Source organism: Cinclus cinclus, chromosome 1 (genome assembly GCF_963662255.1).
Source record: "Cinclus cinclus chromosome 1, bCinCin1.1, whole genome shotgun sequence".
In the NCBI taxonomy this organism is placed as follows: domain Eukaryota; kingdom Metazoa; phylum Chordata; class Aves; order Passeriformes; family Cinclidae; genus Cinclus; species Cinclus cinclus.
The window spans coordinates 140806687-140821479 of NC_085046.1; the positions used below are offsets into that span (position 1 = coordinate 140806687).

General features: G+C 40.4%; 1 protein-coding gene across 12 annotated transcripts in view; it reads right to left on the reverse strand.

The window, feature by feature from the left end:
- The window catches only part of MTSS1 (MTSS I-BAR domain containing 1), a 123688-nt gene that overhangs the window by 99253 nt on the left and 9642 nt on the right, over window positions 1–14793 (reverse strand). For all 12 annotated transcript variants that reach the window (XM_062503927.1, XM_062503856.1, XM_062503889.1 and 9 more), the window contains exons 2-3: window positions 7505–7566; window positions 4767–4840 (exon numbers count right to left, since the gene is read on the reverse strand). In XM_062503927.1, the coding sequence (XP_062359911.1) occupies window positions 4767–4840; window positions 7505–7566 (136 nt within the window). The remainder of the gene's footprint in view (window positions 1–4766; window positions 4841–7504; window positions 7567–14793) is intronic.

Sequence of the window (14793 nt, forward strand, 5' to 3'; positions counted from 1 at the left end):
CAGGGGCACTGATCTGCAGCAAGGTACCATTTTAAGCAGCCTTATTAAACATGAAGAGCAGCCACTGCATAGTGCCACAGAAGAGCTACATGACGTAGACACTCACAAATATTAATCAAATTTAATTTTGTAAGTGAAAGTATCAAACCATATTTACATTTTTGTGTGCGGTTGAAATTTAATGAGGCCTGAAAAATGTAGCACTTTAATCCAGGCACTTTGATGTAGCACTTCTTCCACACTGATATATCCTGCCCATCGAAGGAGTAACATTAAAATTATTACGCTGATTTTGGTACCATGCTGCAGCTGCATGCCATGCAGGCACAGGCTGAGTTTTGCTTCCAAATATACTCAGTGCCCCTGGCTGACTATCCACAGTATCCTCCCCAATCTCAAACCCTTCAGTTCAGCAGAGAGGTTCTCCCATTCAAGTGGAATTTTCTGCAACTCTGCATCACCTTAAAATCCTCTCAGACATCTGTAAAATGCAAGAGATGGAAAACGTACTAGATGCCAGAATTACCAAAGGCAGGGAAAATGTACCTCTAGTAGCACTTGCCAAGAGGAAACTTCAAACAGCACTACAATCCATGGAATCCAACTGGCCAGAGAAAGTTGTGTGATACACTGACACCCTCTTGAAGTGATTCAACTAATCTGCTAATATCAAACACACCTATGTATATGCAAAACCCTTCAATATGAATGAATAACAAGAAACCACAAGACTTGACTATCAGCTGCCTCATTAACAATCTCACTTTGAAGATCAATTTAAGCTTGGGTAAATCAAAGCTTTTAGATCATCTTCCCATAAAATTTAACTTACACCTGTGCAGATGTGGGTAGGCAAGACTGGGGCAGGGTTTTATCCACAGAAGCTGCTGATGGTGTATTAAGTAGATACAGAAGAAGCATGCATATCTTCACATTAATCTCCCTCATACCACAAGAACGATAGTTACTTTTCACACCTACTTTTTCAAGTTCCTGAGCTCTAGTACTTATCTACAAAAAAAATTCAAATGCAGCAAAGGCAGAAGATGACTAGCATACAAAAAGCAAAGCAATTTACACGCGTTTACATACTGTTGAAAGCCAACATATAAACATATATCACATATAAACATACAGTATTTGGGATGGGCAGTTCTTGCCCAGAAGAGAATATATTTTTATTGCACAAATGATCAGGTGAATAGAAATTAAATTAAATTAGATTTTAATTTCTTCCATGCTTCAGTTAGAATTGATGTAGGTAAAAACATTCAGAACCTCAAATATTGAAAGAAATAATCCATGTAAGAAAAGCCTGAACTAAAACTCATGAGCACACTCATGAGTTTCCCAAAAGGACACTTCACTTTTAAGGTATTCAAGAGTTATTGTTACACTATTTAAGGTATATTAAGGATTTAAAGGTAGCCTATAGTACCTCATTAATTTAAAATTTTGTAAGCATTCTCTTTAATAATCATAGTAAGAGATAATACAGATCCCACTGCAGACTACCGAGTTCTGCTGGGCTGTATGCCAAACAGATGCAGCTTGAATAACAGAAACTGCTACATAGATGTCTCTATTTTGTCAGAGCTTAAAAATCAAAACATCTGAAGGAATTTTGTTTTCAAAAATCTCTGATACCAGCAAAAACAGCACACGCTGCTATACAGCTAGTTTTACTTTAAATTAGCAAAATAACTTGACAATCTCCCCCATTCAAAGCATGATTCTCAGATTACCAGACCTACAAAAATCTAACATTTTGGTGATACATACATCAGAACTACTTTTCCTTGTCAGGCTAAAATCAAAGCATTGAACCAAGGGAACTGAACTGAGGAAAAAAGAGACAACTTTGGATTGATGCACATCTAAATGGAGAGACACCAAAGGAGAAAGCAAAAGCTGAAATGAGATGGTTGGGAAATTAATTTGTGTACTGAGTCACTACAAAACATCAGGTGCTTCATGTTAAGGGCTTTTCCTACTTCAGAAGCTACAAAGGGAAAAAAATACAGCAAAGTGCAGGTTATCTGACTCATCCAATCATAGGTTTTACTACAGGCAGAGGTCCAATTATGCCTTGTATCTGAGCTCCAGATGGGAATGAGAAGATTAACAACGCTACCACTGCAGGATTAGAAGGAAGTAAATGGCATGGATAGAACGATGCACCTAAAAAGCAAAGACAATGCTTGGGAACAGCAGTAATGGCACACAAGGTAAAGATACCAGTTGGAACACAGACTGGCAATGATGGAAATAAGCCCTCATTCTTGAACACTTGGTGACTGAAAGGAGATTGTCTCCCCTTGCATGTCTGTGGACATGTATATCCACACAAATACTTTTTCTTCATTCAAAGCTGATGCTGATGCAAACTGATTAAAGAGTAGCCGGAGTTTTTCTTTTGACTGATAAAACACTTTCATCAGCTAGATCAGCTAGTCTTAAAATAACAGGCCACTTTCTGTAGAACTATAAGCAATTGCAAATGAAAGGTAGCACCCAGCTTGACAACACTTCAGTCATCCTACAAGGAACTAACACTGCTCCTCCAGCGTAGGCACCTGCTTCAGCATTTTTATATACAGATAGTTCACAGAAGTATTTAGCTCATGCAATAATAAACCAGGCTCATGATGTAAAATAGACCAACCTCCCTGCCTTTGTCATGGCAAGTGCTACAAAAGTCTTCTATATTCCCAGCAGCTGAACATGAACTTACTTGTCTGACTTCAGTTAATCTGTTAACTGTAAACTTTGGTTTATCTGTTAACCCTCTAAACAGTGTGAAACACAGCCAGATGCTTGATTAGACAATCAGATACATAATTTTATAAACTGGGTAAGTAACAGGCAAAATGTAAGAAAGAATTTTTGACTTTAGGTAACCCCTCAAAGGGAAAACTGAGAGCCTGCTAAAATTCCTACATCAGAGAAGAAAAATAGCAAGTCTGCTCTGTTTCAGTTTTGGAATAGAATTCCTTATACTGACAGCAAAGTATGTTTTTTACTGAATTGTGCCCTCCTAAGTCATGGGGATTTTTGCCATCACCTTCCCTGGGGACAGATGTTTATTGCTGTCCACAGCAAGGTAGAATGATCTGTGTTTGTTAAAGGACCAAGGTGCAACCTCAGAGATAAATTTGAATGGGCACAAATGCAAGTTGGGTTGGGAGGCAGATCAGAACCACCAGCTAACTTGGAGTTTTGATTCATTGCCCAGAACATCACTTTCTAAAAATAAAACCAAAATTCCCTTCTATCCTTTCAGCCAGAGAAGGCAGAAGACAGAACAGAGGAGCTATACAAATTTGGCATGCCTGGATTCACAGAGCTCCTTTTGTAAAGGATGTGCTCCAAGAGATAAGAGACCAGACACTACACAGCAGAAAGTGTAAAATACCCTTCAAATACCCACACAAGCCATTTTTGTTTGAGACTGGGAAAGTTTCAGTCATTCTGGTATCTCAATGGAAGTCCTATAAGCTTGCCAACATAGCTAAAAGACAAGTCTCAAGGATTTTGGTAGTTCACTTTGCTTCCCTTTGGGGAAGGCAGAAGAAAGAGAAGCGAACATGCTTGAAGGAAAGACATGTTAGAAATCCAAGTTAAGTTCTGCCTTGGGTCTTGTCCTTAGTTTAATGCACTTTCTGTCACATTTATTATTTTATGTGAGCAGATAACCTGCAATTTACAGTAGGTATGCATATAATGAGGAACTTCTTATCAGAATGTAAATATTAGTTTTACACAGGAAAAAGAAGTAATCTTCTCTCTTGTCATTCTATAACTTGGTAGTCACTCCAGCAGCTGCTACTACTCCTGCTAGCCAAAGTAAGGGAAGTCTGACTGAGCTTGCACTCTGCTAATGGGAATGAACACCCTTCATGTCAGCAATATTACTTCCTTACTCTCCAAGTCAAATGACACCAGCACATTAGGACTTTAAAAAAATGCTACAAAACCTTTAGGGTTAGAGGTGACCAAGAGCTGCTCTCTCAGCAGTGATTTATTTGCACTCTGGATTTACTCTTCAGCAGCAGTCCAAGGACAGTGACCATGGGGAATGCCCTACACCACTGCACACAATGCCTTGGTCACTGGGCAATCCAGCATCACAGAGAAGCAGCCTTTTGTCTTCTTCCAACTCAGCAGTCTGGAAAGAATGCCAGCTGCACTATTCTGGCTCTCCATACTCACCAATAAGCTGACACTGCTACCCAGAGAAACCCACAGCCCAGGAAAATTCAGTTTGACCAAGAATGTCAGACTTAAGGGGGAAGGACAAGCGAAGTCTTTGCTCAAGGATATAAATACAGGTCACTGTCATCATTACTGGCAGACCCCAAAGACCATAGCATCAGCCAGTATCTGCTCTGTCTCCAGAAGCCCTACAGTTATTTATTCCAGCTGAGTATCAAGTCTTTTACATTTACACAAGGTACAGAAGCGTCAGTGAATACAGATTTCTGTAAATCTTGCTTTCTAAAATATTATTCATCAACGTATAATTCAAATGGTAATTAAGAAGTGTTCACATGATTGATGACACATTTAAATTACAGGTTTACAGCTCTTTTTTCAGTAAAGACAACTTCCTTTTTCACGTGCCACTTTTTCAAAGTTCAAGTCCATCTAACAGATGTCTCACAGATCTGCTTGTCAATGTAACAAGTTAAGACTTCTTTTTATTACGACAAATGGTATAAACCACACAGCATTCTGTTAAACTCAATATTGACACATCTGCTTACCACGTGTATTAGTAGCCATGTCAGCCACTTTCTGAAAGGCATCCAAAAAGGCAGCAGCTGCTACTACTGTCGTCCTGAAATGCATACAGATAACAAAACATTAGCAGTGTCTCATTGATGCCTATTTAATTACTGCCAAAAACATTTAGGCTTCTAAAGAATAACACTGTGAACTTGCAGAGGCCACAAAAAGTATTCTCTTTTATATCTCAACTTAGTCTTTTCCCTCCTTCATTTCTTAATCCCTTCCTTGCTTTGTGTTAGCACTATGGACTTGGAGGCAGCCACGCTAATTCCATGCTGAGAATTGCACAGGACAGGTGCTGTTTCAAAAGAGCACAGCCACCCTCCTTCTAGCTGATTTCCTCTGATGAACTAATATTAAGCAGTCAAACATGAAAAACAAATCTAACACACATTATACTTCACCCATTAGTGAACAAATTACAGCCACTCCTATTTTCAGGGAACACTCATATTTTAAGAATAAACGTGCAAGAACTTCCTTTAATCTAGGATCCTGACAAACAATTTCCTGCATTTTTCATGTGGGGAGCATGAGCATCCCTTGAAACAGGGAATGGAAATTTCTTGGAAATCAGACAAAAAAACAAAACAACTCAAACCCACAAAAACCACCAATCCCTAAACCCCCAAATAAACAAAACCCCTTTCTGATCTAGTGCTCCTCCCAACAGGACCCTTCCCGAGAGGTACACCAGCAACCTCAGACTGCACAAACCAAAGTGCCAACCACACTAGCCCCATCTCCCCCCACGTTTGGAAAGCACCCACAGACCACACGTGCTCAAGTGGATAGCAAACGTGAGTTACAATTTTCCAGACGTGTCTGTTCTAGATAAGCACACCCCAGAGCCCTGAACACCTCAGGTCAGTCCTGATTTCTGAAGGTTTATAGTCTGGTTGACCCAATTAAAGAGAAAGTAGGTCAGGGCTCTACAGGTAAAGCACAGTTGTGTCCTCTTCACAGTTACCTCATGGTTCTGTTTCTGCACATCTTTTTTAACAGTAACTCAAATTTTCTCTCCTGATGGGGTCAGTCAGCCTTTTCAAGCAAAATCCTGAACAGGGACTATCATATTCACTTCATTTCAAGAGCTCCTTGCTAGCCTCAAAAAACCCAGCAGACCTGCAGGGAAGCTGATCCTCGGCCAGAAAGACCACAGGACTGCTTAATTAGGTCAGATTTTATGCAAGTCTCACTCCAAATATGCTCAAGGTACAGAGGACATAACTGGCAGCATAGTAAATGGCCTACTGACAGCACAAAAGATTTGAACACACACACAAAAAAACACCCCAGGCGTGAGAGGACCAAGCAAATGCATAAGGACTCTCCACATGCCCAGGAGATTAAAGGGAGGGCAAACACCCCAACAGCTAGCTAGGAATATTGGGCCCCAGAAAATCTTTTCTAAAATTTTCCTTAACGCTGTTTGTGATGTTCATCTTCCAAACCTGTGGGTCACACTGCTATTCATGTGCTATGTTGTTAATTATTAATTATATTGCTAATAACGAAGTTCCACTTCCCCAGTAACAAGATCCAGAAAGACCTGGCTCCAGCTCAAATGACATCTGCTGTCCTTTATCAGAGCACACAGAAATGAAACAGCAGCAAAAGGCTCACATTTGCTAGAAACAAACAGCAAATCCTCGAACACAGGCTTTCAAGCTGCCTGCTTGCATGTTCCTGTGGCACTGCACTAACTGAATGCAATACCACTGGACTGGGAAATAAACAAAACTATGCCTCATGCCATCCCAGAAGGCCTGTGTTTGAACAGTACAAAAGGCTAGGAAAGTTCTCCATGTCTCTTCTTTTTCTACTTCCTCTGCATCTTCCAAACTCAGTGTGTCATGATTGCTGGAAAAGGAAAAGAGCCACGTGCAAGCGTGGCATGTTAGGCACAGTGCAGGAGAACAGCATATTCCAGCTATTTAGGGCAAATGAAGCTAACCCCCAGCTTCTTTGGGAATGGTTCATAATGCAACATAGAACCACAAACCAGACTGCCTGTTACACTACAGCTACTGGGGAAAAAAACTGGTGCTTTGTAAAGCAGATAGGAGACTCTGGTTTGGGGAGAGCTGTGAAGAAATGGAGCTTATATTTGAATTAGCAGAAATGAATTTTACAAATGAACAAATTCTACCTCTAGTCTGAGTGTGTTAATTCTGCAATATATTAAAACATCCAGAATGTCATTTTCAAAGTATAACCCAAACCCTTAAGTTTTAGTAATCACCAATGTATGATCCAACAAAGCAATTCCCTTCATTTTTAAGTCAGAAGAAAATGCTGTTAAGGCTACCAAAGATTTTTATATATATATATATATATATATATATATATTTTGAACCCTCTTCCAACATAATCCCTCTGTATTCTACACTAATAAAAAGGGAACACAGACCTAACTCCAAATGTCTCTTTACTGAACAACAATAATCTTTCAAATTTTTCATCAAAATCCATGAAACTTAGCTCATTTTTATTTATTATGTACAGCTGGTGGCATATTGTGAATTTTCCTAAATACCTTAAAACACCAGTAGTAGTATTTAAAAAGTTACATGCAAGTGTTGACTAAGATATATTCACAATTTTACATGGACCTGCTTAGAAAACTATCCTTGCAAGAGCTGCATTTAATCTTCATGCCTGCACATCCAAGAAACTGTAGGGGATCTTGACTGTGTAACATAAAACTTACCGAAGCTGAGACTGCAGTTTCCCAGCTTTATTTATAAAATCTTCCCACACTGGATAACTTCCCTGCAAGAAAAACAAAACACAACAATGAACACTTAATTTGAGCATTCTGATTTTAATACTATAGATCAAATTAAACTAGATGTAAAACAGTTACTAAAACTGTACTAAATCCTAACGCATGAACACCTAAATCAACTGCTTCGGAATCCAGACGCAGCAGTAGTCCTCTGATGAGGCTTTACAGTTTTTCTGAATAGAAACACTGCGCAAGAGGGATTTCAACTGAAGCAGCAAAAAGAAATGCCTTCCTTTCGATGGATACAGCAAAACCCAAGCAAAACCCAAGCCCATTCAAAGGGGGGTACTAGTATATTGCAACAGCATGCACAGAGAAGCTCCCAAAACCAAACACAGCATCACAGTTGCTCTTCTTTACCAATTGATTATCTGTGTTTTTTCAATGTTCAGAGCCTGTACAATAAAAGTCTGACTTGACCAAGAGAACACCTCAAGCACTGCCTCAAGATAACTCTGTAATGGGACACAGAAAAGCACCATGACAGCTCCGTACAACCAACTTTCCCAACAGCTGCCCTGCCACTGCAAGATCTATTTCCAAAACACTAAAAAGCGTCGGAGACAATTTCTGAATTGAAGTTGATAAAACAGTGTGGCATTGAGTGTATACGAAGTGCTTAAGAAGGTTTAATTCTTCCTGACCTCAAGTTTCCTGTAGAATTTTCCTAATTTTTTAAAATTGGATTAAAACCTAAGGTTTTACTTAGAATATGGACACAAAGTATTCTCGCAAGTCCTGATCTTTATTTGTCAAAGTTAAAAAAAAAAAAGATCTTTTAGACTGAAACTGCTCTCTGCAGAGCAAGTACACATTTTCCACTAACAGCAAAAATGTGGTAGAAAGAAACCTCAAAATTTCCCTTTGATTGGAGTCTAGAGAGTAAAATAAAATATCCCTGCTTCCTTTATATAATAAAGATGTAAGACTTGCTGTTACCAGAGCAACAACACAATAAAACCCAGATAAGGCTGATCCTCTAGACTAACATTACCCTAGCCCTGACTGGAAGAGGTTGCAAGCTGCTGCAGTTGCTTGTAGCAAACTCAATCCTCCCTTATAAACTGGTCTGAATTTTGTAAGTAAACCAAAATCCACAGCCCACACTGCCATGAGAGACATGGGTCTTATTTTCAGGGCAAAGACAGGCCCTTCCCCAAAAGCTGTCAGACAAATTCCAGCTCCTCAGTACACCCTGGCAAGGCAGCTCCCAGACACCTGTTTGGAAGCCGATCGATACTCTACTCTCTGTATTTTTCAGCAAGGCTTGTGGGGATTTTACTAAAAAGAAGAAAAAAAAAAAGAAAAAGGAGAAGACACCAAACAATGCAAAGCAGGTGTTCATAAAACCTTGTTATAACCCATGTTATACCACATGACAGAGCTAGTGGTAAATTCAGAAGGGGAAAGAGAGAACAGCAGTTATCTGGGCGGTAAGACCTAGAATATAAAGTGCTTTGTGCTACGCAAAAAACTGTCAGACATTTTTAAAATAAAAGAAACCAAATTATTTAAAAGTGGCAAAAAATGCTATTTCCTTAAACCTATTAGTCTTTCTGCAATCCCTACTCAGAACCCCGTCTCTCACTGTCACCTGCACCCCGTGCATGCATTATGCATGTGTATGCCAGGAGCCCTGAAAACCATGACAATCACCAGCAGGGCCCAAGGCTTTACGGGATTCTCCAGCAAAATGCAAGCCGGCAAACAGAGGATACCAAAGCAGCCTGATGATGTTTCCATCTCACTGGTGTATTATCCTGCTAAATACACACCTGATGGCACAGAGGAGATTGACACCAGCCCTGCGTTTAGCCCCTTCCCCAGGAAGTCTAAGACACTCCCATCAAAACACAGCTCAGGAAGAAACCCTCTATTTTTTTTATTTTATTTTGTGGTCAGCCAAAATAAAAAAAAAAAAAATTAAAAAAAAATTAAACAAGCAAAATGGAAAATGGAAAGCAAAACTGGGAAAGTCAAACATTTCCACAGCTGTTTAGTTCTTGTCTTTAAAAATGCTGTTTTCTTCAAACCAAGCCTGCTCAAGTAAGCTGTAACAGTTCACTTTATTTAATAGTTTCATGTATTTGTTTGGTTGAAATCAATGCAGTTGGTTTACCTGGTCTCCCTATACAGTGGCCAAGCATCTGATTCATTTCAGACAGTAGAAAAACAGAGCTTTCGGGGGTTTTTATTTAATGTCACTGAATTAATACCTTTGTTGATGGATTTTGTTGAAGGTCTCTTTTTGCTTGTTTTTGCATTTTTAAAGAAAACCTTCCAGCAGTTTTACATTAGTGATATGAAGACCTGCATTATCTGCTCAACATGCCACATCTTGATCTCACTAATAACTCAGCTGAAAATAAGACACATGTACTTCATCTGGGTTCCAGCATAATTTGTTCTCACTTTTCTCTGCTGAAGCCACATCCACAAGCTCATCTCTCCCTCAGATCATCAAGTCACACACTAAATTGCGTCATTTCTTTCAGCTTTTCCAAAGAACATTTCCACCACCACATCCCTGCTGAAACCAAAACCCCCTTCATTCCCACCTACAGCAAAAGTGCTCAACACCTACCCCTTCACAAGACCAAATAACAAGGGGTTTATCCCAACTCCAGCACCTAGGAAGCCAGGAAGCGTTTAAGTGACGCCTGTGGGGACAAACCAAGGAGATGGCAGGAATCAAACCAATGCTGTAAGTCTGCACAGTGCCAGTGCCTGGGCAGCAGCTCCTTCCCCAAGACCTCTTCCTGTGCCACCTGGAGCACTGCAGCCCTGCTGTGTCTCACCTCCAGCAACCGCCCTTGCTCTTGTCAAAGCAGCAACAAGACAAATGTTACTATTGTGAAAAACACACACATCCTTGATTCTGCATGTACTACTTTCTCAATTTAAACACAAAGAAACAGCAAGTGGAATTCTAGGTCTTTGTCTAAGACATGCTTTTGCAACATAAAGCCTTTTCTGAAGAATAATAACACAGTATTTTTAATGCCGCCTTTCCCAGAGCTTCCTCAGCTCCCCCTGCAATTTCCAATTTCAACTGGCTGATAAAGAAAAAAATCTTTTCCCCTTTTAAATGTCAGGATTATTGAGGCCTGGTGTTATCTGTGAAAGCAGGAGTATCCCCCAGGTCCAGCCACGCTTGGGGAAGAGCCACTGCAGGATTCTGGGTCACAAATTCCCATTTAGCTCCTCATGGATTAAGCCAGGGATCAATTACAGTGAGGGCTTGTTTAAATACTTTTCTTAAAAATTGTTAAAGGATTAATCCAAGGACTATTTTCCCCAAAATAACTTTGTGCCCAATTATTTCTTAGTCATCCAAGGAAGAAATTTGACCTGTCCTCCACGGAACGGGTGTTTCCCACTGCCATGTGACACTCCATAGGATCAGGGTCCCTGGAGCTCCTCACTGGGGCTAAGCTGCCCGCCCAGCATGTCACCAGTAAGCTGTACCATGCCATTATCCTACCCCATTGCTTAATTAGTGGGCTTATAGGTGATTAGTCACCTGATCCCATAGCCCAGCTCCAGCTAATCTATGCCAAACACAGGCAGGGAAAACACGGAAAACACCTTTCTGCCTCAGGGCTGAGAAACAAGCTGGTGCCTCGTGCCTGTCACTCAGGTAGCCATCCGCAATTAGGGACATTAAACAACTTCCCCCAGGGACAGAGAGCGCGTCTGGAAGTGCCAGACACCAACAAACACCCAGACCTGGGAGGAGTCCTGAAGAGCCAGGAGCTGCACAGCTCCCGGGCTGCCACGGGGGAAAAGGGTGGACCATCATCATTCAGGGAAACCCCACCCAACACCCATTGTCACGGGCAGATCTCTTGATTTTTGTCCACCTTCCTCAGCATTCACATCTACTTTAACTGGCAGTAAATTTCATCTTCTCCACTCAGGTCTGGTTTACTCATGACAATAACTAGTAAGTGATGCCTGGGTCTTTGTCACAGTCATTGAGCTTTTTCTTACTATTTTTTTCTCTGTCCCATTGAAGAAGAAGAGATAAAAAGCAGCTGGCCAAGGTCAGCCCACCTCACCAGGGAAGAGCAGGAAATTACCACCAAGATCCAGCTTTGGAAAAAGAATTTAAGCCTCGGGTGGAATTTTTTTTTTTTTTTGAACCAGCACAACCACCCTACATAAACACAACTCTACAAAAAGATTTATGGAAGATAGTTTTTCCCTTCCTTTCAGTGATCCTACACCAGAAATGAGAAGAGACACACACGAGAAATTCAATGATTTCTCAAAAAAAGGAAGGGTACGCTTCCAGCTAAGGACCATATTTACTGAAATTGTTATTGATAACATCTAATGACAAGAACAGAAACCCAGATTGTTGTAACTAAGATTACAACTTGAGTATCAGCAGCCTTGACAGTTCTAAAATGTTCTGTCACTCTTTCTGCCAAGAAGTTACGATTCCTCTTTTCCTATTAAGCAAAAAGACACTTACTTTTATTAGTTTATTTCTATGTACCCCAATTCCCACAGACAAGACTCATTCCACATTCAAAAAACCCTTGAGTGTTTTTCTAAGTGCTTTCATTTAACAGAAAGGCTTTGTAGCCCTATTACCACTTCTTGCTGGGACATCAAGTAGAATGGCAGCAGTAATAGCTTGGAATCTTGTTCAGCAAGATTCGAACAGTAACAATGCATCTAAACTTCTGGGGCAGAGGGAAAGACAGTGAGGTGCTCTCCAGTGTATAAAATTCAGAATCTAACTTTGGCTGTTTCAGCAAGAGAGGTAACAGAGAGAACAGAACCAGGCAAGAGCAGTGCCTTGGTTTTATCTCAAGGGTTATCAAACCAAGAGCTGTATGTCTTCCAGGAAAGTACTAACAATGACTAACTGCAAGACTTCCATGAATTGGAAAAAAACCCCAAAAAACAACTACACAGGCTACAGGAGTTAGAACTTCTCCACCTCACTGCTGTTGTTCAGCTAAAGTTGAGTCTCAAACACACAACAGTGTTACAGAGCGCCACACCCTAGTAACACATCCAAATACCACACATCTATTTTTGGAACAAATATTGTAACTTGGATTGTGCATGTGTCCTCCTACCCCACCAAAGTAAATTAAGCTGGAAACAAAAGATCTCTTTTTATATTTTTACCAGATAACAGAATCACAAGGATTATTATGAATGTCTCATTTCTGTGGCATTCACTACACTACCTCCAAGTAGCAAAGATACTTTATTGTGTTTAACACCACACAAGGTCACAGATTTTATACACAACAAATGGCAATCGGCAAGTATGGCTTGCACAGAGAGATTACTACTACTACCACTTTTCCAGAGTCCTTTAACAGACAAAACCAGGAAAGAGTGGAGGGGAAGAGGACAGGAAAACAGTTAACAGTCTGAAAGAAAAAGGAGGGGGGAAAGGGAAAGGAAAAAAAAAAAAAAAGGAAAGAGTTCCAGCCACAGGTGTCTCAACACACTGGAAGACACAATGGTTGACAGTCTATTTCCCTTCTCAGGTAACATCTGGCATTTGGCAGATGTTTTGGAAGTTTGGAAGTTCTTCCTCTTTTCTAGAAGAATCAATAGTCAACTGGGTGAAAGATCACTTGGCCAGCCATAACTGCAAGAGCTACAAAGTGCTACCAAATACTAACACATCCTCTGTACAAACCACTAATTTAACCAAGCCCATGACTCATGGACAGGACTGCCTAGACCTTTAACAAGTCATAAGAGGTCTTGCAACATACAGGTGAGCACAGAATCAGCACCATCTTCCCTGAAGTTCATAACTGCTCTTCTCCATCAAAAAAACTCTGCATTTTGGCTTTGACTCTTTCTACTCTGAAAATCATCAAGAGCCCTCTCATGTTTCTAAGCTGCATCTAAAATCTCAAATCTTTCAACACACTGAAACAAGAATTTTGCTGGCAAGAGAGACTTCACTCTTTATAATGCCACAGAGGCATACACAAAACCTATTCCATCGCTCCTTTGGTATTGCCCACCTCATTTCAAACACACAGAATCACAGAAGGGCTTAAGTTAAATGGACATTCAGTGACCATCTAGTCCAAGCCCCCTGTCATAAGCCCTGTTTTCAGCCCCATCCAAACTGAACATGAACACTTCCGAAGATGGGGAATACACAACTTTTCTGGGCGACCTTTTTCACTTGTCTCACCACCTTGACTGTGAAATAAATCCATTTGTGTCCAATCTAAATCTACCCTATCTACTCCCTATTTCTTATATTCAGAATGAGAATTCAGTTAGCCAAGCCCCAGTCCTGATTTCAAGAGCATCCCATAGCCTGATGCTGTCCATCATCTTTTTTCCAGTAGTGCAGGACAAGAAACAATCCGTTTGGCTTCAGCAGAGAAGTTTCAGATTGCACAACCCATTCAACTATGAGACTAGGTAACAGGCAACCCTGAAAGGTTGGGCAGCTTCCTTTCATTAGAGCTCTTGCAGGAAGAGTAACACATTTGTACAGAGGTCTTGCAGAAATACTCCCACAAGAAAAGGAAAGGGACCACCTGACTTCAAAGTCCCATCTGTCTGTCTAAGCTAAAGGTATTTCCGTGTATAGGGGAAGTTTGAGTTTAGCTCCACCAGCAAAAGGGACTCTCAACTTGTGCTGGAGTGAAAAGGCATCAACAGCAAAAGGCCTGAACTTCACGGGATTTCACAGCAAGAGCCCGACACACATGACTGAATGGAGGAGCAGACAGGTACAGACTCAGGGTCTGAGAGATTACAGTGCAGGCAGGTGAAAGTAAAAGCACATCAAAGATCAGAATGAGATGCCATTTAACCAGTAACTATCCTTCAGGAAAAAAAGCAGGGCTAATTAAAATCAAAATCAGTCTTGTATCCACACATTTACTTCCATTATTTCTGCCTCTTGTTTAGGGAATGGCAGGATTAGAAACTAGTTTCCCTCAGCATGTATAGTATAAACAAGCATGCCAAGCTTTGCTTTTCAAGGTGATACATTATCACAACTTGGAAAATTATGCAACAAAACACTACTGAATACATCTCAGACACTATTAAAAGATCTCTTTACTGGGTATTTCTTCAATGTATCACAGAACCAGGTGTTTAGCATTTTCAAAACTGTTTAGTTTTTAGTTTAAATAGCACATTAGGACCATAAAGAAAACAGATAATGACATGAAAAAAATCAAGACTAAAAGCCAGTC